Source organism: Neomonachus schauinslandi, chromosome 8 (assembly GCF_002201575.2).
Source record: "Neomonachus schauinslandi chromosome 8, ASM220157v2, whole genome shotgun sequence".
Lineage (NCBI taxonomy): Eukaryota > Metazoa > Chordata > Mammalia > Carnivora > Phocidae > Neomonachus > Neomonachus schauinslandi.
The window spans coordinates 7,645,802-7,672,798 of NC_058410.1; the positions used below are offsets into that span (position 1 = coordinate 7,645,802).

The window sequence follows — 26,997 nt, forward strand, 5'->3', positions numbered from 1 at the left end:
TGGAACTGAAGTAGAGCTACATATACCAATATGGGGACTAATCCAAAGAAAAGAGTGGGGGGCGGGGTGGGGAACAACCCTATCAGTCATAGAATAAATACAGCATTATCACTTTTAAAAAAGAGAGCACTAGTCATGATGAGCACTGGGTGTGGAAGTGCTGAATCACTATATGGTACACCTGACACTAACATTACACTGTATGTTAACTAACGGGAATTTAAATGAAAACTTTTTTAAAAATGACCTGTATTACGTAACAAAGATATGTATTTATATAAGCACAAAAAAGTCTAAAAGATGCAAACCAAAGAATTACTACTCTGAGCCAGACTACAAGATAAGCAGCAACTTTGTTTCTTTACATACACATTGAATAAATAAGTAAAAAAAAAAAAAAAAGAAAGTGTATTGTTTTATAAAATAAAGGAACAGATCAAAATACAGTTGACCCTTGAACAGCACGGGTTTGAACTATGTGGGTCCACTAAGACGTAGATTTTTTTTTATAAAATACAGTACAGTACTGTGAATGTGTCTTCTGATTTTCTCAATAACATTTTTTTCTCTCGCTTACTTTATTATAAGAATATACAGTACATGTAACATATAAAATATATGCTAATTGACTGTTAAGGTTATCAACAAGGCTTCCCAGTCAACAGGAGGCTATTAGTAGTTAAGTTTTGGGGAAGTCAAACATCACACACATATTTTCAACAGTGTAAGGATCAGCACATCTAACCCCCGTGTTGTTCAAGGATCAACTTTTTGTTACCCTTCAAAAGTTTCTATGATTCTACACCAGGGGTCGTATCACAAACTGAAATGCCTACAGGGCCAGGTGGGTGATGTCAATGGGGGGCTAGGGAAGGGTGACAGTAAGAGAGAAAGAAACAACGGGCACTGTGGTCAATCGGAGCCTGCCAGATGCTATCATGTGGGAATGTGGGCCCAGGGTTGACAGACTTCCTCTTAGTATTTTAAGGAAAGCAAAAAAATCCAGATTTTCACGTGAAATCTTATTTTCAAATGCTAGCCACTACGTCAAAAAATACTCCAAGCACTAGGTGGGACAAAATACGACTTCAAGGGGCAGCATACTGTAATGGTGAAGAGCACAGCTTTATAGGCAGTTCTGCATTCACACCCTGGCTCTGCCCCACGGGATACACCCAACCTTGACCACATCACTTGACCGACCCGCCTCCACACAGCAAGTACTCAGTTAATGCTAGCTACTAGTCTTGCTGCTGGTGTGGTGTCTTCATGGGATGCAGTTCTCCGCTGCGAGCTGCGAGCTCTATCCTCTGATCGTCTCCGTCTTACATCAGGTTTGACTCCGTTGGCTCACTGCAGTCAAAAATAACACAGAACAACTTCCTATTTCCCCTCAAGTAAGTGTGCTTTTAGAAAACAGAAAACCTAAAGGCAAATGAGCAAGAATGTGCTTATCAGCTTGCCACTTACTCAATGACAAAGTCCATGTAACTTTACTAATGAAATCAGATAGGTGATGACTGAAGCAAATAAAACAATTAACTATAATAACTGTATTAATGAACACTAATCTGGAAGGCGGGGGTGGGCGAGTACTGTAGCCTACTTAGTGTTTCCAATGGGCTTACCCAGAATTGCACTGGTGCTGGTCCAGCTACATAGGAAGCACGTTGGAGGTCTGTTAAGAATGGCAGCACTCACGTCCTACCCCAAGAGACTCTGATTTGCCCTATATCCAAAGAGGGCATTAGGTACATGAATTTTCAAAAGCTCCCTGGATAATGCTGGTGTGCAGCCAGGTTTGGACACCATTAGCACAGTTTAAAGTCTGGTATCCCAGAATCCTGGATTTGAATTCCTCCAACAATCTACAGCTCCTGTGATTTGGGGCAAGTTACCTACTCTCCTTATTTGTAAGATAGAGAATTAACACCACCACTTCATTTGGTGGTTGTACCTAGCATGCGGAAGACTTGATAAATGGTGACTGTTGTTAATTTTATATCCTGGTTTCTATAGGCGTTGTCCACTCTGAATACAGAAGGCAACCTCTTCAGGGTTTGTTGTGCTTACAGGAAAAAATCAGCATAATTATTCTTGGATCATAAAACAAACAATATTTTATTGGTCATTAAACTTAGAATAATCACATCATCATTTCTAATTCAAAGGAAAGTAATTTATAAAATAACCAAAACTTTTCCTTAGGATCTGAGGTAATATGCATGATAACATGCAATCAGTCAGGCAACTATACTTTTTTATATACTACATTAAGTAAAAATTTTATCTGTCTCTTCTTCTGAAAATGTATAAATTTCATATGGTAAAGCTAAAAGGAAGGAGCATAAAATAACCATACCACAACCTATGGCTCAAATATTTTATGGGTATTTAACATTTTAAATGCACAAAACCCAAAGGACTGTACAACACAAAAAGTAAACTTTATGGCAAACTTAAAAAAATCAACTAGAACACTGGGGAATCCCAGGACGGAATGCAGACTGAGATTAAGTGAACCACTATATTACAAATGAATGATATGACCTCACTGAAGAGGGTGAAGGAAAAAGGTGCTGACCTAGCTAACTCTGGAAAATTCTGTGGTGACTCTCTAAGACTAAAGATAAAAAGAACTGTACTGAAATGCTATACTCTAGTTGGCAAATTTATTCCTCATGGGGTCCCGGTTAGCAATTCTGAAACTACTTTACGTGTATACTCTGGCTGCACAAATATGTAAATAACTGTAGTAATGGGAGCCAGGTTTCTCACCACAAGAGGAAAAATTACAAATAAGCAGGAGAGGAAGACTAGGATGAAATTGGTGATGCTGGCTTAGGCCTGAGACATCAGTGTGAACTCATGTTTATTTCTCACAGATAGACAGACAGATGGGTAAGCAAGGAGAAGTAACTATCGAGCTGTGCATACACAATGGGTGGAAGACATTCCTGTATTTTCTAACTCTACCACTGAATGGTCCTGGAAGCAATAACACCCCAACAGTAACATCCAGTGCCCAGATCTTCATTTCTAAATAACATCCTCCAATAAAACGAACCAGAGCTCCTCGGGGAAATGGCTGATTTCAGGAGTGCAACAGGAAAAATAAAGGATGATGCCATAGAGTAAGAAACTGCTCAAAAAGCAAAACAATACAAAAAAAGATGCAGGCATGTCAAAAGGACACAGAAGCCAACTGGAAGAGTTACAGTGGCTAAAGAAGGAACAATTTGAGCAACAAAAGAAAGAACAATACCACTGGATTATAACCCAAAGAAAAAATAAATATTTATGACTTCCCACTGAGATAAATAAATGGGAGGGAAGAGGTAAATCTTTCATACAGAAGAATTCCAAATACTACATGTAGATACTCCCTACTTCTAGAGGTGGGCTCCTACAGCCCTCCCCATGAATGTGGGCTGCATCTAGTAACTCACATCCAAGAGTACAGCAGGGAAAGGGAAAACTGCTAACTTGTGGAGGAACCCCGCAGACAACACCTTCACCGAGGAACCCAGGTTAACATCACCAGGGACAATACAATGCCATGGGGAGCGCTTCAACTCTGTGGCATTTCTGCCCAGCCCAAGCCCCCAGTCTCATCTTGATAAAACACCGGACAAACTCAAATTCAGAGACTGTTCTACAAGCCGTCCAGAACGCAAACCAAGGGAAGACTGAGCAACTACACAGATCAGAAGAGACTGAGAAGACACGACTAAGAGCAAGGTGGTGTCCTTGACTGGGTCCTGGAACAGAAAGGGGACAGTAGCACAAAAACAGAAATCCAAATAATGTCCACAGTTTAGTTAACAGTATCTTACACCAATGTTAATATACTAATTTTGACAAATATAGCAAAGTAAAGTAAGATGCCAGTATTAGAGGAAGCTGCATAAGGAACATATGAAAACTCTGTACTATCTTTGCAAGTTTTCCATAAATCTAGAATCATCCCAAGATTACAAGTTTTTAAATTTAAAGATTTTAAAATATAATAAAATTTTAGAGAAAAACTGCTTTATAAAAGCATGTTTATAAGCCAAGGGGAATTAAATATAAGATCATATGTTATTTATAAACACTAATCACAAGTAATTTAATCATAAAGCATAAAAATATAAAGATATAGACAAGAAATCCTTCAACTATATTCATTAGTGTTACCACATAAGCCAAAAAAACAGTGCAACATAGAAGATATGTATTGGGTACATTCTGTGGTGCCCACTGGTCAAGACGCTTCTATCAAGAATGAAAATAAAACTGTCTTTAAACCTAAAGCCTATACACTGCTTAAAACGTATGTCCTTCAAATGCAGGAGTATTTGGCAGAAATTAAAAGGTTAAATATATTTTAAAGATAAACATATAGAATAGTCTGGCCCATACTGACTTACAGTTAGCTTCGAAAGAAAAAAAAATTAACAAAGCTTCTAAAAATTAATAGTTTATATTTGGCTTCTATAGTATTTTACCATTTATACAAATACCTTCTTAAAGCCTCACAACAACCCTGTGAGGTAGGTAGGAAAGTATTATAGCCATTTTACAGATGCGATGATTTAGGATCAGAAAGATTAAGTCATTTACAAAGCCATGTGGTGAGAAAGACCCACACCAAGGAATGGAATCCAGTTACTTGATTTCAAAAACTGTGGCTCTTTCTCCAACATACTTAGTCAAAGACTAAAACAAACCCAGAAGGAAGTCTACATACATTCATATACATACACACACATACACCTCCCCTTCCAGAAATTATGTTCCTGAAATGGAAATGAAAATAAGTCTTACTTTCCCACTGAGTTCATTATAATGTTGAAACCTCATCTTTCATTAGTTTGGACTGAAATTCTACTTCAGCTCTTGGTTACTCTTTTGTTATCTGACAAACACAACATTTTATAAAACAAAACTTAAAACAGGGGCTTCTGTACTTCATTTTTGTTTTGAAAAGCAAACAATCTGCAAGTAATTCTAACAGTCTTTAATTTACACACTTTATGAGCTTTGGATTTGTATGACTCTTCTTTTCTATAAGGATAACCGTTGCAGTTAAATCTCAACTGGTCAAACCGAAGGAATACAACATTGACAGGAATTCAAAACTATGGGCTACCATAGTTCATCATCTGTTTTCAACTTGAGTTCTAATAGAAAATGTAGTGCACTCATTCCCAATCTTTTTCTTGTTCCAACACATCTAAGGGACGCAAAGCTCTACCATTAGTAGGGACAGTTCATTGTCACAAATGGTTCTCAGGGAACAGGAAAAGAATTTGGGGTTGGGAGTTTAAAGCAGTTTTAAGAAGCCCCCACATGCCTCCCAGGGCCTTTACCATGAGTCCCTCTCTCTCATGAGATCTACTGAATCAGAGATGAGGTAATACCGCCAGAGCTGTTTCATTCATATTACTTCAAAAATAGTGTTTCACAATAAAAATCAATCATCGACCCTGTCTTGCCCACATGTGTGCTCACTAGAACTGAACCACTCCAGCCAAAAACCTAGATCAAAGTAAGTCATTCACCATCTGAAGTATATGGCAGATCCTTATTCCGTATCTAGTTTTGTTCTACTGATTTTGAAACCTGCACCTCAAAAAAAATCGTATAGTTATTTTGGACTAAACAGGGGAAAACAGTCATTTGCTTTAATAAAGAGATGTACATAAAAAATCATTCAGAGTCAAAATACTGTTCAAAGAAGATCTCATTGATCCCAGGGTCCTGGGAACAAATCCTGAATCGGGCACCCTGATCAGCAGGGAGTCTGCTTCTCTCTCTGCCTCTGCCCCTCCCCCCTGCTCATGTGCTCTCTTTCTCTCTCTCAAGTAAATAAAAAAAATCTTAAGGAAAAAAACAGGATCTCATATATAAATTCACTTTTAAGACTTGTAATTAAAATAATACTCAAAGTAAACTAACTTCTTATAGCTACAAAGTCCAGATTCCTTTTGCAAACATCTTTCTATATGATGTGAATGTCTGACCCGTTCTCCTAGGGTTCATGGTCTAGTTCATGAAAAATAAAAATCTTATAAACTGAGGTTCTCTTCCAATGTTTCCCATTATAAAGAAAATGCCTTTGATTGTATCACCTCTCACTCCCAAGCCAGCCAGACTGTGCAGTAAACTGAAATTTAAAAAATAAAAATAAAAGGTACACACGTATGTATGTAAATAGCTACTAAAATTGAAAATGACAACCAGAGACAGGTATAAAGGAACTCAAAGATCTGGGTGCTTTTGCTTTTAGCCAGATGAACATGCAAACTCACCACAAGAGAAAAATTGCTCTTCTTCCTCTCAAAAACGCTATCCAACAGTGTGCCCCTTTCTAGTTTGACCACCCTTAACAGTAAAGAATTTCTGAGACATGAAGCTATCAAAACAAAATTTGCACTGTTTTCAAACTGCTTTTTCTAGGAGGCATACTCCTCTCACAGAAATCTTCACATATCAAAATGTGGATTTGATAACTAAGACTTTCCTTAAACTTCTATCATCTATGCTAATCGTTAACTTTGCCAAATAAGATCATTTGATCATTCTTACATTCTTACATTTCTCTACAACTCACAGCTCTTTTGGCTAAAATCATGTGTAGTATCTGTTTTTATTGGTTTAAAATACAGTGGCCAAAAACTGGACATGCTACTCAAAAAGGGAACAAGCTATTGCAAAGAATAGAGAAAGAACCGTATCCATGACCTCGGATGCCATATTCATTTAAAAATATTTTAGCATCATGTTGGCTTTTTTACTGACTCATATTCAGCCTGTGGTCACCCATGATTGTGGCTTTCTTCCCTCTTTATTTATACCTAGCCTGTCCTTCTCCATCCTATATTTATATGGCTGGATTTTTTTCCTCCACATACCACCTTCCACTTAATTCACTAAACTTCATACAGTTTTCGTAGATCCATTTCCGCATTTATCACAGTGCTTTACAGAAATGTTTAAATCTGCAAGTTACAGTAACTACCAGTTACACCTTAAAAATATCAAAACTACGAAAGGACGTAATAACCACCACAGCACACTGTAAGAATGGAACCGAGAACAAGACCATACTAACGCCTACCAGAAACCTACCTCCACTGGACGGTCACTCTTTACCAGGGCTACGCGTGCCCTCTGCAAGGAACCGTCCATCAGCTTGTGAAGTCTTAAAATTAACTTTCTTAACCCCATTTGCTTCAGTGCTTTGTCTACAAATGGTCTATAAATAGAAGTCAGACAATGTCTACTAAAGCCTGCTTCTGTACTGCAGTCTGGTGCTCCCCAGCCAACAGGGTCGTCCTCAGACTCAAGCCTCTCAAGCTTCTTAGGCACGCAATCCTGCGAATGGATGTTGAAACTGCTGTCAGTGGGCTCTGTGGGTTCCAGTGCCCTTGGACCTGAGAGCTGTTCTTCTTCACTCTCATCCGCGCTACTTTCCAGCTCTTTCAAGTCCCCTTCTGTGTCATCACCCTCATCTTCTGGCTCATTGCCTTTGGATGATCGAGGAGAAGGGATTTCAAACACTGGCCAGCCAATGTCTGATAAATTCTTGATGCCCAAAACAGTGCCCATAATCCTTAACTTCTGATTTAAGTCCTTTGTGATGTTTAACCACAAACAGAGTGCCTGCACCCTGTCCTGGAAGTCTTTTGCAGCATATTTTTCATAGTCCTTCTGAAGAGCCTGCAACGATGGATAAAGTGCTTCTATGTACTCCAGCAACTCCATTATCCGCTTTACCTGCTCAAACGACACCCTCTGGCGTTGGAGATGCTCATGATATGCTGAATAACCCACCATATTTGTTCCATGAGGGGCTCTGCACTGCCCTTCTACTGAAGTACCATTAAAACTAGCTCCATTTCTAACAAAGGCAAAGCTCCCATAATTAACTTTGAAAGTAAGGATTTCGTTGATAATATCTGGGATGGCTTGACGGGCTGTATATAAAAAGAGGTCCTGGTCATTAATGGTCCGTCCTGCATGCCAGGCTTGTAGCTCTAACCAGATCAGTTCATTAGATCGGTTAAACCAGAAAGCAGATGTATTTTCCTGTCCTCTTTGCTCCCTGTCCTTCTTCTTGGAGACTGAGGTAAGCTTTAGCAGAAGTCGTAAAGTCTCAAAAAACTTTAAGCGATCTGCTGGACAGTCAGTCCTAGAAGTCTGGCGTGCAGTTCTGGCTATAGGCATGGGCACGGACACCGGAAGCTTAGCGTTGCTGCAGCCAAGACTGAGGTAAGGCTTATTAAGATCCACATCTGGAATTGATTTTTTGGGCAAAGACCCACCCACTGAGTCCAACATGAACGAGCACTGCACATTTTTCTTATGATCACGCTCTGTTGTCCTAAGAGCTGCTCGGATCTTCTTCTCCTGCTTATAGCTGTATTCTTCCACATTCTCCACAGTTTTCCCAGTGTCTTTGTGGGGAGGCTGGTTTGGTGCATTCATTTTTTCTATTAAAAAGAAATAAACAGATCATTGTGTTAACTCTAAAACATGAAGCTACTCTCAATATCTTCAATAAAACTGATATTCACATATACTTATTTTTCAGGCTGTTACTGGAGAAAAAAATCATAACCATATGCTGAAAATTAAAAGATTCAAAATATATACATTTCTCTCTAAATTTCCAAAAAGATTTTATCCATTTTCCCTGCTTTATTATATTTGCTATGCTCTCTAATATTCTCCACTACAAATCTAAAACAAGCCACTTCTCTACACTAAAAGTGCAGTTACCCGAAATCACCACAAGTTAATCACCTTTGACTTAAGAAGGGAAAAGCAGCACAGCAGACCTGACAGAAACATGATTTAGAAAACACATCCAGGCACCTGAGTGGTTCAGTCGGTTAAGTGCCTGCCTTCAGCTCAGGTCATGATCCCAGGGTCCTGGGATCAAGCCCCACATCGGGCTCCCTGCTCAGCGGGAGGCCTGCTTCTCCCTCTCCCACTCCCCCTGCTCATGTTCCCTCTCTCACTGTCTCTGTCAAATAAATAAATAAATAAATAAATAAATAAATAAATATCTTAAAAACAAAAACAAAAACACAACACATCCCATCCCTGCCTCCGCCGTGAACTGAACTTACTAACTTGGAGCAGACCGCATAAGTTTCCTGGGTCACTTTTTTTTTTTTTTAAGAGTTTATTTATTTGACAGAAAGAGCACAAGTAGGCAGAGCAGAAGGCAGAGGGAGAGGGAGAAGCAGGCTCTTCGCTCAGCAGGGAGCCCGACATGGGGCTCGTCCCAGGACCCTGGGATTACGACCTGAGCCGAAAGCAGACGCTTAACCAACTGAGCCACCCAGACACCCCTCCTGGGTCACTTCTCTCATTAGTAAAATGAAATAGACTGAGCAAAGAATCTTTAAGCACTTTCAGATTATTCTCATAAAAAAATGAAAGACAGATAATAGGTAAAAATGTTAATTTACTCTACTCCTTGGTTTCTTCTTTCCCACAAATGAACAATAACATTTTAAATTTAGCATTAACAAAACTGAAGACATACAGAATAATTCAGTATCATTTGCCTCAACTGGCATATAAAATCATTCAAAATTAAAGCAAAGAAAGTAAATATCACACTTTCTCGTCAAACAATTATAGAAAGTGCTATTAATTTTCCTCCCAAGCTTTGAAATGAACACACACCCTCCCTTCCTTCCTGTTTGGCATTTCTGCCACTATTAACCACCTCTGCCTTACCGAAATCCCTTCATCCTGTTGTTTTCTAGATAAAACAGTCTCTGGGTTCTTTTCTACTTCCCAAGTCACTCCTTTTCAAATTTCCTCCTTGGAACCTGGCTCACTCCAGAAAACGGTGTTTCTCAGAGTTCCACTCTTCGATCTCCTCTGCCTTACTTTCCCCCTCCCTGCGTAATCTTCGCTTCCACTTCATATACTGATAATGGCCAAACCTAAAACCCCATTCCAGTCTCCCCTCCACACCCAAGATATACTTCGTGTCACTGAATCCAGGTCACACATTCTGTATTTTAACAACTCTGAAATTAAAATATGTTTTATAACTGATGATATGATTAAGTTTTAGAAACATATTCACTAATACGTTTTACTTTTGCTTTTATATATATAAAATATATATATTATAACACACACACACACAAGTAACAAATAGTTTTTTAAATCCTGTATCTAAATATCAAGAAGTATAAAAAAGGGCTCTTTCAGTAAATAAAAAATAAAAATTCTAAGTATAAAAACACACTGTGTCGGGGCACATGAGTGGCTCAGTCGGTTAAGCGTCCGCCTTCGGCTCAGGTCATGATCCCAGGATCCTGGGATCGAGCCCCGCATCGGGCTTCCTGCTCAGTGGGGAGCCTGCTTCTCCCTCTCCCACTCTCCCTGCTTGTGCTCTCTCTCTTGCTCTCTCTCTCAAATAAAAAAAAAAATATATTTTTTTTAAAAATCACACTGTGTCATCAATTGTAACAAGCATTTTTTTTCTTAAAATATAGTACGCCCTAGATGTGGTGAAATAGGGTATATTTATATGGGTTACAAACTAATATATGCAAAATCAATTCACTAAAGAAATCCTGTTTAAAACCAATTTACCGGGGCGCCTTGGTGGCACAGTCTTTAAGCGTCGGCCTTCGACTCAGGTCATGATCCCAGAGGCCTGGGATCGAGCCCCGCATTGGGCACCCTGCTCCGCGGGAAGGCTGCTTCTCCCTCTCCCACTCCCCCTGCTTGTGTTCCCTCTCTCGCTGTGTCTCTCTCTGTCAAATAAATAAATAAAAATCTTTAAAAAAATAAAAAAATAAAAGTAAATAAATAAAACCAATTTACCTTCTAATCAATTTAAATTAAAATAGTTTTAAAAGAAGAACTTTAGGGGCACCTGGGTAGCTCAGTTAAGCATCTGACTCTTGATTTCTGCTCAGGTCATGATCTAAGGGTCATGAGACTGAGCCCCACATTGGGTTCCCACTCTGGGCATACAGCCTGCTTAGGATTCTGTTTCTCCCTCTCCCCCTGCCCCTTCCCCTCCCCTACAGGCATGCATGCGCACTAATTTCCTTTATGGTCCATCAAAAAGGATTTTATCTGCCTATAGGGATTTTTGCTACATTTTAATATAAAAACGGTTATTATTACTTTTTAATTACCAATATTTTTAAATGATCGAATTTTTATCTGTAGTTTTAATCTATCTTACTTCTTTTTAAAAAAAAAGATTTTATTTACTTATTTGACAGAGAGAGACACAGCTAGAGAGGGAACACAAGCAGGGGGAGCGGGAGAGGAAGAAACAGGCTTCCCACCGAGCAGGGAGCCTGATGCGGGGCTCGATCCCAGGATCCTGGGATCATGACCTGAGCCGAAGGCAGATACTTAACGACTGAGCCACCCAGGCGCCCCATAATCTATCTTACTTCTAAAGGTCTTAAAACTTTTTATGCAATCCATTCAAAAAAATTTCTTCATAATTTTGTTTCTAGCTACAAATGCCTATCAATATTCATTCATAAAAAATTTGCCCAAGCCCGGCCTTTGTCTCCTCTTCGATGTTTTCTCTGTGTTCTTCATACCTTTATTGACATAGCACATACATACCATTCATCTCTACTTGGTAAAACAATGGTTATTTGAAAGCAAAGCTAACAAGTGCTTCCAAATTTAACTCCACCATATTTTATTTTTCAAGATAGGAATTGATACTGTACTTTGTCACTATGAAACACAAAATGACATACATGGTATCACTGTTTAAGGCTAGAGGTAAAGATAATGAGTTTAGTTTTTAATACACTAAATTTGAGGGGTCTATGGGACAGCTATGTTGGTGATATCTGTAGGTAAGTAATGTGGGTCTTGAGCTCAGGAGAGAAATCCAAAGATACAGATTTGGAAGTCATCAGTATATACACATGTTATTTAATACCAGGAGAATAGAATACATAAGAACAACCAAGAAACGTGTACAGAAGAGAAGCAATGCAGACCTAGAAGAGAATGCTGTATTGGTACATACATCCAAATAAATGGTTTTGAATCAAAGAAATCAAGTATTTATGCAATAAAAAACAATTTTTTTAGCTTAGGATTTAGGATCCTAACAAAACTTTATAAAATGATATAGAGTAACATTATTGATAATGGCCAGAGAATGTTTGCATACCACTTATAATTTGAAAGTAATAGTGAACAGTGAAAACGTATTACTTGGCTTATATAACTCATAAATGTTCTTCTAATCCATGATTTAAAGATTCTAAGGAAAACAAAGGGTTAACTGAGAGTAGCTAGGATAGTTTTTCTTAACTCCAGAAGACTGGGCTATAAACATTATGCCCAAAACCATGCTATATTTTCTAGGAAGCTAATATTCAAAGCATGAAAATATTAAAAGATAAAACTTCTCAGCCTTGATCTTTATTTCAATAATTAAAAGGACTCAACAGGGAAAAAAAATGCCATAGTCCCATTTTTCAGTATAAGAAGAATCAAATTTTAGTAGCCTAAGAAACTAATTTTTGCAGATTACATACAAATCTTGTTAAGCTTACCTCACAGCATACAAAATGGTATATTATACAATTTTTAAAAATTTTGTGTTTACATAAAGCAATGGCTTATTTGGATTTACAATGTGTGTAAAGAAAACCAAATAGGGAAAGGCACAAGATGGAACATAAGAGTTTTTTTGTTTTTTTTTTCCAAAACAAAAAATCAAGTTGGTTTTGAAAAAAAATACACAAATGGAAACTGATACATCATCGTGTTTTAAAATGATGTAATTTAAACTTAAAATAGACTAAATCCCTAGTCTAGCTACCATGAAAAAAAATCAATCTATTTATTTCAGTAGCTGTACTTTTCAAATAATATATTTGTGATGGACAAAGGAAACACAAGAGTATTTCCTAGCAATCAGTGACCAGGTAGTCCTCTATGAAACCATAAGGGACCTGTCAGTTAAGGGAGATTGCGAAGTACTACAGTGTTGGGAGTGAAAAGAAATCTATAAGCTGAGACACAGTTTTTATTCCCAAGCACTTTATATTCTGTCTGTACCCAATCTGACATGAGTGTAAAACTTTTAATAGTAACTTGAAAGCCCATTAATAATGGACAAGTTTGTTTCTACATCTAGTTTTCTTTTAATACTAAATCCCTTTGCAATTAATAAAAAGTCAAATACAAACAGCTTCTGAAAAGGAGAATAAATCAAAAGTAGACAGAATGTATTACATGACAAGTTCTCATTATAGTATTATAAAACTAGTTCATAATAACTTCAGTAAAACTAATGGGACATCTGATCTCCTGAGTGGCTGTAAATTAAATGGTGTGATTTGGTTAGCGCAGTTACAGCGATCTTCCGAAGTAGTTACTTTTTCCTTTGGCCAATCACCAATAATTCCTGCCTCATCAGAAGCGCATGAAAGGAAAAGAAAAAAAATTTTATAATGAAACCAAAAGCAACCAACGACAAGCAATACGGTTCACTAGTTTAAACAGATACGACAGATTCAACTGAATTTTCCCACCATCCATATCTAGAACTGGCTCCTTAGAATATGTATAAAATGTATTTTTTATCAAGTCCTTGAATACTTCTGCTCTCCCATATGAGTACTATCCATATTCAACACACGGGCCTTCCTCAAGCTCTCAAGTGAGTAAGCATAAACAGATGGCTGCTCTTTACCTTTAAGTGTGAGATGGTCATTAGAGCAATGATGTCCTGTCCACGCAATGTCAGCAATCTGCAGGGGCTTAGAGATCGAATTCATGGTTCTCAAGTATCAGTCAACATTAAGAATCACTTAGGTTCTTGCTAAAACGCAGACTCCTGAGCCCACTCCCAGTGTCTCTGATTCAACCTGGCTAGAATGGCACATTTTTGGGAAACACTGCTTTAGTCAACCCCCTTATTTTCAAGTAGGAGCTGTACAGAGACCGTCATCATCTTCACAACAACAATGTGATGAAGACTACCATGGAACATCAGCAGATGGTAAATATTAGGACAGGGATCTAACCCATGTTCGTGTCATCACACCACTGTTAACACCTGTCACAGGTGCTCACAGACCAGTACTAACTGCCCAAGGAAAGGTTAGACACTGAGTGTCATAAACAGCAGATTATAGCGGGTAACTAATCTGTAAAGACTTTAAATAACACCACTACAAAGCCCCCTTGACTGGGGGCTTTGAAGAATGGACAGAGCTCAAACAAGGGTAGCAAGAAGTCAAGAGTATCTTTTAAGCCAGAGAAGAAGAGCATGAAGAGACACAAAGGTAAGAAGAAGAGAGTATGGATGCAACAGTGAGACTGTATATGGAGAGTCTGAAACAGAACTTTGACTATCAGGCTGAGTTTAGACTGAAGAGCTGAAATACAGATTTAGGTCCACTCTAGTTAACAATGAACAATCATGTGACTGACTACATAGTTGACCCACTGAACAACAAGGGTTTGAACTGCACAGGTCCACTTATACACAGATTTTTTTTGATATATACTGTAAATGTATTTTCTCTTAGATTTTCTTAAAAAACATTTCCTTTTCAGGGTGCCTGGGAGGCTCAGTCAGTGAAGCATCTGACTCTTGATTTAGGTGCAGCTCATGATCTCAGGGTTGTGAGATCAAGCCCTGCAATGGGCTCCACACTAGGCATGGAGCCTGCTTCAAATTCTCCGTCCCTCTGCCCCTCCCTGGTCCTCTCTAAATAATAATAATAAAATAAATAAAAATTTATTTTCTCTAGTTTACTACATTGTAAGAATACAGTACATAATACATATATAAAATATGTGTTATTCAACTAATTATGTCATGGTAAGGCTTCTGGTCAACAGTAAGCTATTAGAAGTTAAGTCGTTGGGGAGTCAAAAGTTATACACCAATTTTTGACTCTGCAGGGAGTTGGCCATCAAACCCTCACCCCGGCATTGTTCAAGGGTGAACTCTACAGACTGAATCTGACTTGTAACCATTTTATCAGCTCAATTTTACAGCAGTATTATACTCTCAAAAACACATTGCTAATCTTACTACTGTTAGCAAAAACACAGACTTATACACACACATACACATACACTTTGAGATATTTATGATAGGGAAATCAGTATGTGTATATATGTGTATGCACATAAGTTCAAATTCTGATATAAATATCTTAAGATATTCGTTCTATCTCTATAATTTGGCTATTGCAGTATATTATAATATTGCTAGCAAAATGGAACTGATACTGATTACAAGGCAGATTCATTCTGAAAAGGACGTGGCTTGAGTATTTTAATTCTTATTTAACCTATTTAAACTGTGAGATGAACTAGATTTACTTCCTTCTGCTATATTAAAAGGCACAAAAATTTAAGGATGAGATAGTTTGACTATCTCTCCCTTAAGCCAATCTTAAGAAGAACAGCTATATATGACTAATTATTGACCAAAAATTATTAAAATCTTAATTGCTATAATTTGGCAGTTATTTACCATTATCCAAAAGTACAATAATTAATTCCTGCTACTCATCAAAGTATGAAATCAGGCCTGGTCAGTGAGCTAATTCAAGAGCTTAACTGGTAGGTTACATCAGTCAGGACGTCACATAGCTGCCTTTTTTTAGGTAATAAGGAACTAACTGTTCACACTTAGACATCATAACATTGCTATCATATTTATCAGAGCTTCTAAAAGCAGAAGTTCAGGGGCGCCTGGGTGGCTCAGGCATTAAGCGTCTGCCTTCGGCTCAGGTCATGATCCCAGGGTCCTGGGATCCAGCCCCGCATCGGGCTCCCTGCTCAGCAGGAAGCCTGCTTCTCCCTCTCCCACCCCTCTGCTTGTGTTCCTGCTCTCGCTCTCTCTCTCTCTGTCAAATAAATAAATAAATAAAATCTTTAAAAAAAATAAAATAAAATAATAAAATAAAAAAATAAAAGCAGAAGTTCATGTTTTAAAAAAAAAATGTCTTTAACATTCCCAGGGAAATGCAAAAAATTAGATAAAATATCTTTTTGAAAACTTCTAAACTGGCAATCATTTGAGAGTCCACCAACATAAAGCAAGAAATAAAACGCTGCAACAATGACAACCTCACCTTCATTCTTCACACCCACATCCCATCTCGACAATGGCGACCTCGCCTTTGCCCTTCACCCCCCTACCCCGCCATCCTGCCCCAACAATGGCAACCTCAGCTCTTTCATCCTTCACACCCCACCCCCACCGCCATCCCATCCCAACAAAGGCGACCTCACTATGTCCTTCACCTCCCTGCAGGTCTCCTCTCTCCTAAGTCCCCTGGCAGCTCAGACAACCACTATGACAGACACTTGTTTTGAATTACCCTGCTTGGTGGTTATACAACTGTATATTATGCCTGGAAATCACAAACAATGAATGACACAATGAATCTTTTTGCAGGATTTGTTGTGCCCATTTGCAGGAACTTCTCTAAAAGTCTACTCCCAGTAGCGGATTTGCAGGGTCAAGGACATAACCAACCACAACTTGACTGTATTAACAAATTACCCTCCCCCAAGGATTGAGACAATTTACACTCCCATTAGCCTTGTATCAAAGCTGCCATCTCCTCATACCTTTGCTAGCAGTTGCTCACTGAGGTATAATAAGAAATATATTTGGGTTTTGTCCAGGTTCCTGGCACAGAACTGCTAAAAGCTCTTGGAATTTCCTAAGTGATAGGAGCATCTTTTATTATTCATAAGGAGCCCCTTTCAATCACATCTATTTTTATACTAATGAGGTGACTTAAAGGGTGCTCCTGGATAGCTTCAGAATGGGGCTGGTCACAGAAGGAGCAAATAATTAGTGGGCTGGAACTTTCAGCACCCCCCCCCACCACCCTAACCTCCCAGAAAGGTGTTGGGAGGGGGGCAGTCTGAAGATTAAACTCTCTAAAAACTCTTTAACAAGGAAATGTGATGAGTTTCCAGGCTGGTGAACACATCCAGGCAGTGGGAGGCTAATGCCAGCAGGACCCGGAGGGTCCATGTCACGCCCCACACCTTGCCCCATGCATCTCTTCCATTTGGCTATTCCTGAGTCCTTTATAATAAATCATAAACACAAGTAAAGTGTGTTTCTGAGTTCTGAACAGTTCTAGCAAATTATGGAAACTGAAGAGGGTCTCATGGGAACTCTCGATTTATAGCCAGTTGGTTAGAAAGTGGCCTGGGACTGAATTTCCAATTATAAAAAATAAATCTAGGGGCGCCTGGGTGGCTCAGTCGGTTGAGCGACTGCCTTCGGCTCAGGTCGTGATCCTGGAGTCCCAGCATCGAGTCCCGCATCGGGCTACCTGCTCAGCGGGGAGCCTGCTTCTCCCTCTCCCGCTCCCTCCTCTTGTGCTCTTTCTCTCTCTCACTCTCTCTCTCAAATAAAATAAAATCTTTAAAAATAAATAAATAAATCTATAGTAGTTAGTTACTACTGTAGATTAGTAGTAGTTACTCTGAGCCTATAATAATAAAAGTATTTAAAGACTCATATCCATATAATCAGTTCATGACAATGGCCACCATTACTTAAAAAAAAAAAAAAATAATGGTTACTCTCACCTCCTTGCAACATAGTGCCCTCAGTTACCTTTCTGTGTCCTTCTAGTCCTTCAGGAATGCTTATGATGTTGTCTGCATTTACAAAAGGAGAGGGGCTGGAGGCATAAAGATAGTATGAATGACCGGACACTAATTCCCCAAAGCTTTATATCAGATGCAGGTAGGAGCTAGTCCCTTACAGCCCACAACCACACCTCCTGCTGCTGAAATGCCCTGGGTGGTCCCCTCCCACACTGACTTTTGGTGGCCCTGTGTGGCCAAAGCATGCAGCAGAAGTGATGTTATGTGACTTCCTAAGCTAAGAACCCTTACAACTTTCACCTTGCTCTCTCATGACACTTGCTCCAGGGGAAGCTAACTGCCACATAAGAGTTCTAATTACCCAGGAACAAGTATGCTGTGAAGAATCCCAGGATAGCCATGTGGAAGGTCATGTGGGGAAAACAAAAACAATGCCAGCCAGCTCTCAGCCCAGATGCCAGACATGTGAGTAAAGGAGCCATCTTGGACCACAAAGACTCAGCAGACACCACGTGGAGAAGAACTGAAAGCTCACACTTAGGGCCCTATTCAGGCCATGACAACATCTCCAGCCAACTGAGCCATTCCAGCTAAAGCTCCAGACACGATGGGTCTGAGACAAGCTGCGACCTGCCTAAATATGTGGCCCACAGAATCATGAGCACAATAAAATGGTTGTTCTTTCATGCCACTAAGTTTTGGGGTGGTTTGTTACACAGCAATAGATAACCAGAAAAATGCAAATATTATTGGTGACATTTATTAAAAAGATGAGTCCAACTTGGACTGCAGTTCTAAAGTGAATGGTATGATTCAGAGAGCCTTTGCTTGCGGCAGTGAGAAAGAGAGAATGCACCAGTTCATATTTCCTTGGAAAGCTTTTAAAATAAATCTGACCAACCTAACTAATTCTAAAAGCTCTTGAAAATACTAAGGGACCAATATATTATCATGAATCACACACTAGTTTGAAATATGGGTCTCCCGGCCTCAGCCTTCAGGTCATAGCACAAATGTCACTTGTTCCACAAGTCTTCGAGCCCCACGGCTTCCCACCCCCTGCTGTGGCCACCCACAGCAGCCTCTCCTCACCAGCCTTCATCCCAGCTCCACCGCGTGAGCCTGCACGGCCTGTTTACCTGCATGCTTCCCACACGAGATGGGGCTTTCACCACAGAGGGTAACAGTTAATACTTCTCTATATTGAGTTTACAGGTATTTTTCTTTCTTTTTGTCTGTAGTTTCTAAGTTTCCTATAACACGTAATCTTTTACAATAAGAAAAAGAATACATTTTTAAGGATTTTGGTTTCCTAGGTCTGCTGTTAGGCAGGTACAAGTCAAAAGATGTATGGCCATCCATTTCTTTACCTGAAAAACGGCAGGAACTGGAATAAATGGTCTCTAAGACCCCTTCCAGATCTAAGATTCTGTAATTTTATGAAATAAACAGTTGAAAGAAATTGAAGGAAAAGAGACAAACTTCCATCTTCTATTTCCCACACACCCCGGAAGGACAGTAGGCACTCAACAAAGAGCCAGTGACTGAGGGCACCTGGGTGACGCGGTCGGTTAAGTGTTCGACTCTTGGTCTCAGCTCAGGTGGTGATCTCAGGGTCCTGAGATGGAGCCATGCGTCAGGCTCTGCACTCAGCACGGGGTCTGCTTACGTTTCTCTCTCCCTCTGCCCCTCCCCGCCCCCATGAACACAAGCGCCCACTCTTTCTCTCCCTCTCTCAAATGAATAAATCTTTTTAAAAAAAAATCTAGTGACTGGTTTTCTGACTGATCAGTGAGGCAGTAGAGTTAACTCAAGTACTGCATGCAGGTAAGCTTAACATCTACTGCTTATACTAGGAAAAAGTCCAAATCGAGTACCAGGAGGACTACTTCTAAAAATAGTCCTGTCCCTATCTCAAGCCTTCTGGCCTCAAGTTGCTTTACAAACGCTAGACCTCACTTTCTCAATCTATCAAATGTGAGAATTATGCCCTCAACTCCTATCCCAAAATAGTATGGATCAATAAGTGACGAAAAAGCAGATGTGCTATCGGCATCTTCTCAGTTTTACCAGCTCGAAGCGAAACTGTATTAACTAACATTGATTCAGTAGATGCTACTTCAGCAACACCTGTTTTGGATGAGGAACTTCTACAGACATCTCTGAGAAAATGAATAAAGACTGATTTTAAAGATGATAAACTGCACTGGAAAGCTATTAAGTTTCTGAGGGGGTAGTAAGTACAGGTCACAGGTGAACATCCTAGTGTAAATAAAGCAAAAAATCGGGGGCGTGGCTGGCTCAGTCAGTAGAACATGTGACTCTTGATCTTGGGATTGTAAATTCGAGCCCTACTGGGTAGAGATTACATAAAAATAAAAAAATCCTGGGGCGCCTGGGTGGCTTGGTTGGTTAAGCATCTGACTCCTGATTTTGGCTCAGATCATGACCTCAGGATAGTGGGATCAGGCCCCACATTGGCTCCACACTCAGCATGGAGTCTGCTTGTCCCTCTCCATCTGCTCCTCCTGCCACCCGTGTGCACACACTCTCTCTCCCTCTAAAATAAATAAAATCTTTAAAATATTTTTGTAAATACTTATTTTAAAAATAATTAATTTGAAAATTTTAAAACTCCTTAAAATAAAAAAAGAAAGCAAAAAATCACCTTCCCAGTGGAAAAGAAAGACTATTACTGCTTAGGAATTCTTCCTGGGGCAAGATTTCATCCAAGCAAATAAATACAACAAAATCCGTTTCTCTTGCCTGCCTTCTTTCTTGAGGAAGGGCTCCAACAGGGACACAGAGTGAACTTGCCACCTTACAACCACAAGAGGTCAACGTGTGGAAGATACGTGTGGGAAGGGGAATCTGGCCAAACAGAAAGGAAGAACACGGGCCAAAGAAAGGGAGAAATGGGCATGAACTTGATGTCAGTAAGGGACAGCATGTGATAGGGGAAATTTCTCCGATAAAATAAAGAATAAAATCTATACTTTGTGCAGCAAGAGACGAATGAATTCCAAAAAGCTATGAGATCAGTTTTAGGACAAGTGGCTTGCTGAAATTAATAGCAGAATTCTAAAACCATAAGGCTTCAGTGACCTGAGGATCTAAGCCAGAAAGTAGGGAACAAGGAGGCAGCAGGTCAGCACGATTTGATTTATCTACCTCAGGAAAGAACAGCTGTGACATGCTGGAGGAAGTATGAAACGAAAACAGAAAACACTCCCAGCTTCTAGGAACAGAACATTATCTGGGCTCTGAGATTCCAAACAAAGAGAAAAGTAGAACAGAAGTTCTGTCTGTCGTGACTGGGTGTGGGGTACCATCCACGCGCTGTGCTTTAGCAAGGAGGCGGGCTGTACGCACTTAGGGCAGCACCAGGGTCACTGACAGAGAGCACAGGGCACAGACTGGTTAGGGAAGCCTGGCTCTGCTGCTCCCAAACTGCCCACTACATCATGTCTGGAAGCAAAAGCTAGGGATTCAAAGAATAAAAAAAGCCACCTCGCTCATATACCAGCAGCCATCTTAGATGAGTGCACGGATTCATGCACACTTGGCCTCTTCTACTCACCAAAAGAAATACAAATGCTTCACACCATCGGCTTTAACAATTACTCAGGACAAACCTTTCTATCTCTGGAGAATTATTTTCTCCTTTATTAACAATACTGCTGGGACGCCTGGGTGGCTCAGTCGGTTAAGCGTCTGCCTTCGGCTCAGGTCATGATCCCAGGGTCCTGGGATCGAGTCCCGCGTCGGGCTCCCCGCTCCGTGGGGAGCCTGCTTCTCCCTCTGCCTCTGCCTCTCTCTCTCTCTATCTCTCATGAATAAATAAAATCTTTATAAAAAAAAACAAAAAACAATACTGCTGATGGTAATTCAAAAATTAAGAAATGAAATTCAAAAGCAGCATTAAAATCAAATATAAGATAAAAGGAAAAACATTATCGTAGAAAGGATTACCCACATCGTGCATCAAAAGTGCCAGTACCAGACTCACCTTTCAAGCCAGATCGACTGGCAGGCCTCCCTACACTATTCCTCTGGAGCTTGGCAGACATGCGTTTCATCTGCCGAGGTGTGCTGGGGGGAGAGGTGCCATAAAGGTTCTCCGTATTGGTTTCATCTGAAAAGTCCTCTGGATCAGACTCCGAATTCTTGCAAGCTGAATCTCCCAACGTGCGCTCTTGCCTATAAAAGACCGAAAGCAAAGAAAATACTCAGGAACGTATGAAGTGACCTCAAATTTAAACTACTGGAAGCTTCTTTTAAGAACTCTTTGTAAAACTTTTCTATGACTACGTCCCCTCCTCAGCAATGCAGTCTTTCTCCTCTATTTGCACTAGTGGAACTCACAAGGGAGTAACGTGTGTGACGGCTTCTGCTCGGAGCCCGGACAACACGAATACCACACGGGCAGAGCAGGGGTGCAGCTTCTGCTGTTTATGGGATTCGGACAAAAATGAGTTTAAACCTAAAGACTTACAGACTGAGGAGAAGGAGAGCAAAGGGCTAGAAGATACAACTGAGCGAGAACGGAGTATGCAGCTGCGTGCCAGGCACTGGAGGCTCGAGGACCAGTGGGCAAGTACAGCCCTGCCCCGGACCTCAGGGGGCGCTTCCTCCTTTCGAAGCACACACGGCAGGAAGCACACGCACACTCTACTGTGATCGGAGCAGCAACGCAGGGGTCCGGTACTGACAACTTAGTGTAGGCCAGTGTTTCTATGTCTTCTGCAAACCACCACAGTGCAGAGCTCAGGGGGAGCAGTGGGGGAGAAGGACACGGTGGAAGAAGAAAAAGGAATTAGCTTCTCTTTATCCTCAAAATGCAACTCCTCATCAACTTGTTCTCTGGTAATGCTTCCTGCCAATCCTCTATCCCCAGCCAATTTCTCAAATAATATCACTATTTTGATGAAGTTCTATTTTTGCAAAGCTAACAACAACAACAACAAACTTATTGATACAAACAGAACAAATACAATCCCCAAACAGCAAACTAGAAGGAATCAATCATGAAGTTCCTTTCAGATATACACCACAGTCTATCCCATTCTGAATATTCTTTCTAAAATACACCTCATAGGGCGCCTGGGTGGCTCAGTTGGTTAAGCAACTGCCTTCGGCTCAGGTCATGATCCTGGAGTCCCAGGATCGAGTCCCACATCGGGCTCCCTGCTCAGCAGGGAGTCTGCTTCTCCCTCTGACCCTCCCCCTCTCATGCGCTCACTCTCTATCATTCTCTCTCTCTCTCTCAATAAAAAAAAAAAAAAAAATTTAAAATACACCTCATAGTTTACAAACATAACTCCAAATTATATCCAAGCTATAACCAGTGTTCTTCCTGGCAATTTATATCCTGATATAAAATCAAAGGTATTACAAAATCAAGATGGAAAAAGAAAAACCACTCTAAAATAGATGATACCATTATTATTGAGTTATACTGACAAATAAAACTTCAGAAAACGAACTTTCAAAAAATAAAAATGCTGCAGAATTATATAAATTTACAGCACTGAAATCCATAAAGAATCCCTCAGGTCAAAACTGATTTAACCGACAAGATTACTCTAGGCACTGTGAGTACTGTGCCCCCACACATATTTAAGACATACAAATGAAATACCCTGAAAGCTAACTACAACAAATAAAACCGTGAGCAAAGTTAAAAATAAGTTTTAAATATACGTATTCCCTTAGGCTAACCACATCTATAACTGAAGCATCAGAGTCATACAACAAATAATACAACTTCCAGATGAACTTGAAATTCCCTATATCCACTTCTTCTACACTCACTGTAAAATAGTTGACTCAGCTGATGAGAAGACATGGCTATCCATGACAAGGTTGTTAATCTCATCTCCCTGGGTTGTAGTGCTTACTTTACTAGCACAGTTTTGGAATGATTAACACTGCAGATTTTGTGGTCTGAGGGACTTCGGTTCAAATCCTGACTGTGCTGGCTATTAGCTGTGCAAGCCTAAGCCAAATTATTTAAAATCTCCACACTGCACATTTACAAAATAAGGATAATACTTAGACTCCAATGAGGATTAAATCCAATAATGCACGCTTTTTTTTTTTTTTTAAAGATTTTACTTATTTATTTGACAGAGAAAGAGACAGCGAGAGAGGGAACACAAGCAGGGCGAGTGGGAGAGGGAGAAGCAGGCTTCCTGCGGAGCAGGGAGCCCAGTGCCAGCTCGATGACCTGAGCCCAAGGCAGGCATTTAACAACTGAGCCACCCAGGCGCCCCTAATAATGCATGCTTAACAAAAGAGTAAAAATAGACTGGGGGTTCACTCAATGATTGCTACTATTCCTATTATAAGCCTCGGAAGTCACCGGACCCATTCACCACCCACTGAAAGAACATGAGTTCCTTACTCATCTGCATAACATTAAGAGTAGGGGCACCAGGCTAGCTCAGTCGTGGTTGGGAGTTCGAGCCCCACGCTTAAGTAAGCAGAGCTTATTTAAAAATAAAAATCTTGGGGGTGTCTGGGTGGTTCAGTTGGTTAAGTGTCTGCCTTCAGCTAAGGTCCCGATCCCAGCGTCCTGGGATGGAGCCCCCCCCATCAGGCACTCTGCTCAGCGGGGTGTCTGCTTCTCTCTCTCCCTCTGCCACTTCCCCTGCTTGTTCTCTCTCTCTCAAGGAGACCTGCATCGGGCTCCCTGCTCTGAGCCCCGTGAGAAGCCTGCTTCTCCCTCTCCCACTCCCCCTGCTTGTGTTCCCTCTCTCGCTGTGCCTCTCTCTGTCAAATAAATAAAAAAATCTTTAAAAACAAAACGAAACAAAAATAAACAAAATCTTTAAATAAAATAAAATAAAAATCTTTAAAAAAAAAAAAGAAGAGAGAGAAAGAAGTCTGCCTTTGAGTTCAGCATGGTATAGGACTGGAGATCATTTTAACATTTGTAGCATCTTCTAAATTCTTTCAAATTCAATACTATAACTTTTTTCTTCCCCCAAAAGATAAAGTCAATGGTAAGGAAGGACAATGTATTTCATTACTTCTGTATCTCCAAGTTTCTAGAATAGTGTTGAAAACCATTCAGTGTTTTTTAGCACAATAATATATTTCATATATTAGAACGGTAATCACTACAAAACTACGGTGCAAACATTTAGCCAGTTCAATATATCGAGGCCAGACAGCAAGGAATACCAGGCTAAAGAGAAAAATGGAGTCAGATAAAGGAACATCCAAGACCTCATTTAGACCATGCTCTCTGCAGTGAGGAGAGACTGAACTCAGGAGTCAGAAGACCTGAGGCTAAGTCACAGCTCTATTAGTAGATAGATGACTGCATACCTGACATAAACTTTCTTTCTAAAACTAAAAAAAAAAAACCTAATATATAATTTGTAAAGTCAACATTCCAAAATACTTCAGGAAATTCAGTTGTGAATATTCAAAATAATCAGAACAAAATACTGGAAATAAATGGCTATGTGGAAAACATTAAAATATAAAACAAGCATATAAAATGGTATGTTTTACTAGTACCCAGCAGTATTGTGTAGATGAATAAGTTAATAAAATGCAAGTGACAGTGGAAGAGGATTTTCTGAAGAGGGAATAAAAACGTCCAAACTTCAGTAAGCCAAGTCTCCAAGGGCAGACCCCCATGGCTAAGGACACAGTCATGATCTCAAGAGGAAGAGAGTTTATTTTTCAAATAAGTACCCCTGTCTAATCTACATATGATGGAAATAAGTCTGGTGCTTTAGCAGATAAAAAGAGTCAAAAACAGCACATATAATAAAAACGTTAAGTTTTACGAAAAATTTAATTTGGGGAAACAGAAAAAATATTTGTGTTGTGCTGTCATCCAACTATGGACAAGTTATTCTCTACACATGAAAAATTTCATTTGGCTGCACTCTCCAAATAAAAGTAGAAGACTAAGTCCCCGTAATACTTGTACAGAAGCTCAAGATCTCTGGTTTTTAAACCTGCACCTATCATAAAACAAAGTCTTTATACCCTCACACAGATACAATAAACACAACTGATTTCAAAGTATTTCCAAATTATTTAATTATTCTAACAGCAAACAAAGAATCACATGGAAGCAAAGAGGAATACTGTCATAAACAATGCATTAAAGTAAGATAAAACAGTATATTTCACACTCTTTAATCATTATGCCACACAGAAAAAGAGGTAGAAAAAAATGCCATATGGTGCTGCCAGCCACTATATAACTCATAATTAAAATAAATTTTAGAACAGACATTATATAAAGACGAAGTTATGCATTATTAATACTTTCTTAGGATTTACTTAACTCCATCAAGATGGTATTCACACTTACTGGAAATGTTAATACATTCTACCCAAGTCACTTAGTAACTTAACACATCTCAGTACAAAGTCCAAAAATATTTAAAGGAAAGTCTAGCATTCAATAAATAAAACTTATAATGTCTGCCAACCTATCAAAAGTTACAAGGAAAAGGAAACTATGACCCTAATGAGGAAAAAAAAAAAATCAATAATCAGACCAGAAAAACTCAAGCAGAACTTGCAAAGATGAAAAATGTATCTGAAATGAAAAATACAATGGATGGGATTTAAAAGCAAATGAGACACGGGAGAAGAAAAGATCCAAGAACTTGAAGACAAAGCAACAGAAACTATCCAATATGAATTAGGAAAAGATTAAGGGAAAAAAAAAAAAAAAAAAAAGAACAGAGCATCAGTTATCTGTGGGACAATATCAAGCAGTATAACACATGTGCTATTAGAATCCAAAATGAAAAAAGGGAGGCACAGAAAAAATCTTTTAAGAATTAAGGGCTGAAAATTTTCCAAATTTGAAGAAAACTGCAAGTTCACAGATCCAAGTAGCTCCACAAACTCCTAACAGAACTTTAAGAAAACTATCAATTTTGATTATGCTTATCATAATCAAATTGCTGAACACCAACAATGAAGAGAAAAATTGTAAAAGGAGCCAGAGAAAAACAACTTAGTTTGGGGAGTCTTAACCTAGAAGCAATATGTAATAGGGAGTGGGAAGGGAAATCAAGCAAAACTTTCTCTTTTTTTCTGTTAAAAAATTTTTATACACAAAATCTAGGAATATAAACACTAGTGGTGTGTTCAAAAGTACTTGCATCATTTCAATTAACTAAAACCATCCAAAACCTCATTTTGTATTAGCTCATGTGAGATGAGCTAATGTGGTAGGTTGACTGGTTCAGAATGTTTCCATGGATACCAATTATTTTGGATAAGGAAAGTAGTACAAGGTCTACATCAATTGCCCTGAAACACTGGCTTTATTTGTGTTGAAAAACACATTAATGTGAAATTTCTTTCTGGTGCTAAACTTCTGACAGTCAC

The 26,997-nt window shown here is 39.4% G+C and overlaps 1 protein-coding gene across 1 annotated transcript in view; it reads right to left on the reverse strand.

The window, feature by feature from the left end:
- Positions 1-26,997, reverse strand: part of MAP3K4 (mitogen-activated protein kinase kinase kinase 4) — a 114,798-nt gene that overhangs the window by 52,436 nt on the left and 35,365 nt on the right. Inside the window, exons 2-3 of the mRNA XM_044917517.1 lie at positions 21,632-21,822; positions 7,117-8,480 (exon numbers count right to left, since the gene is read on the reverse strand). Coding sequence (XP_044773452.1) covers positions 7,117-8,480; positions 21,632-21,822 — 1,555 coding nt within the window. The remainder of the gene's footprint in view (positions 1-7,116; positions 8,481-21,631; positions 21,823-26,997) is intronic.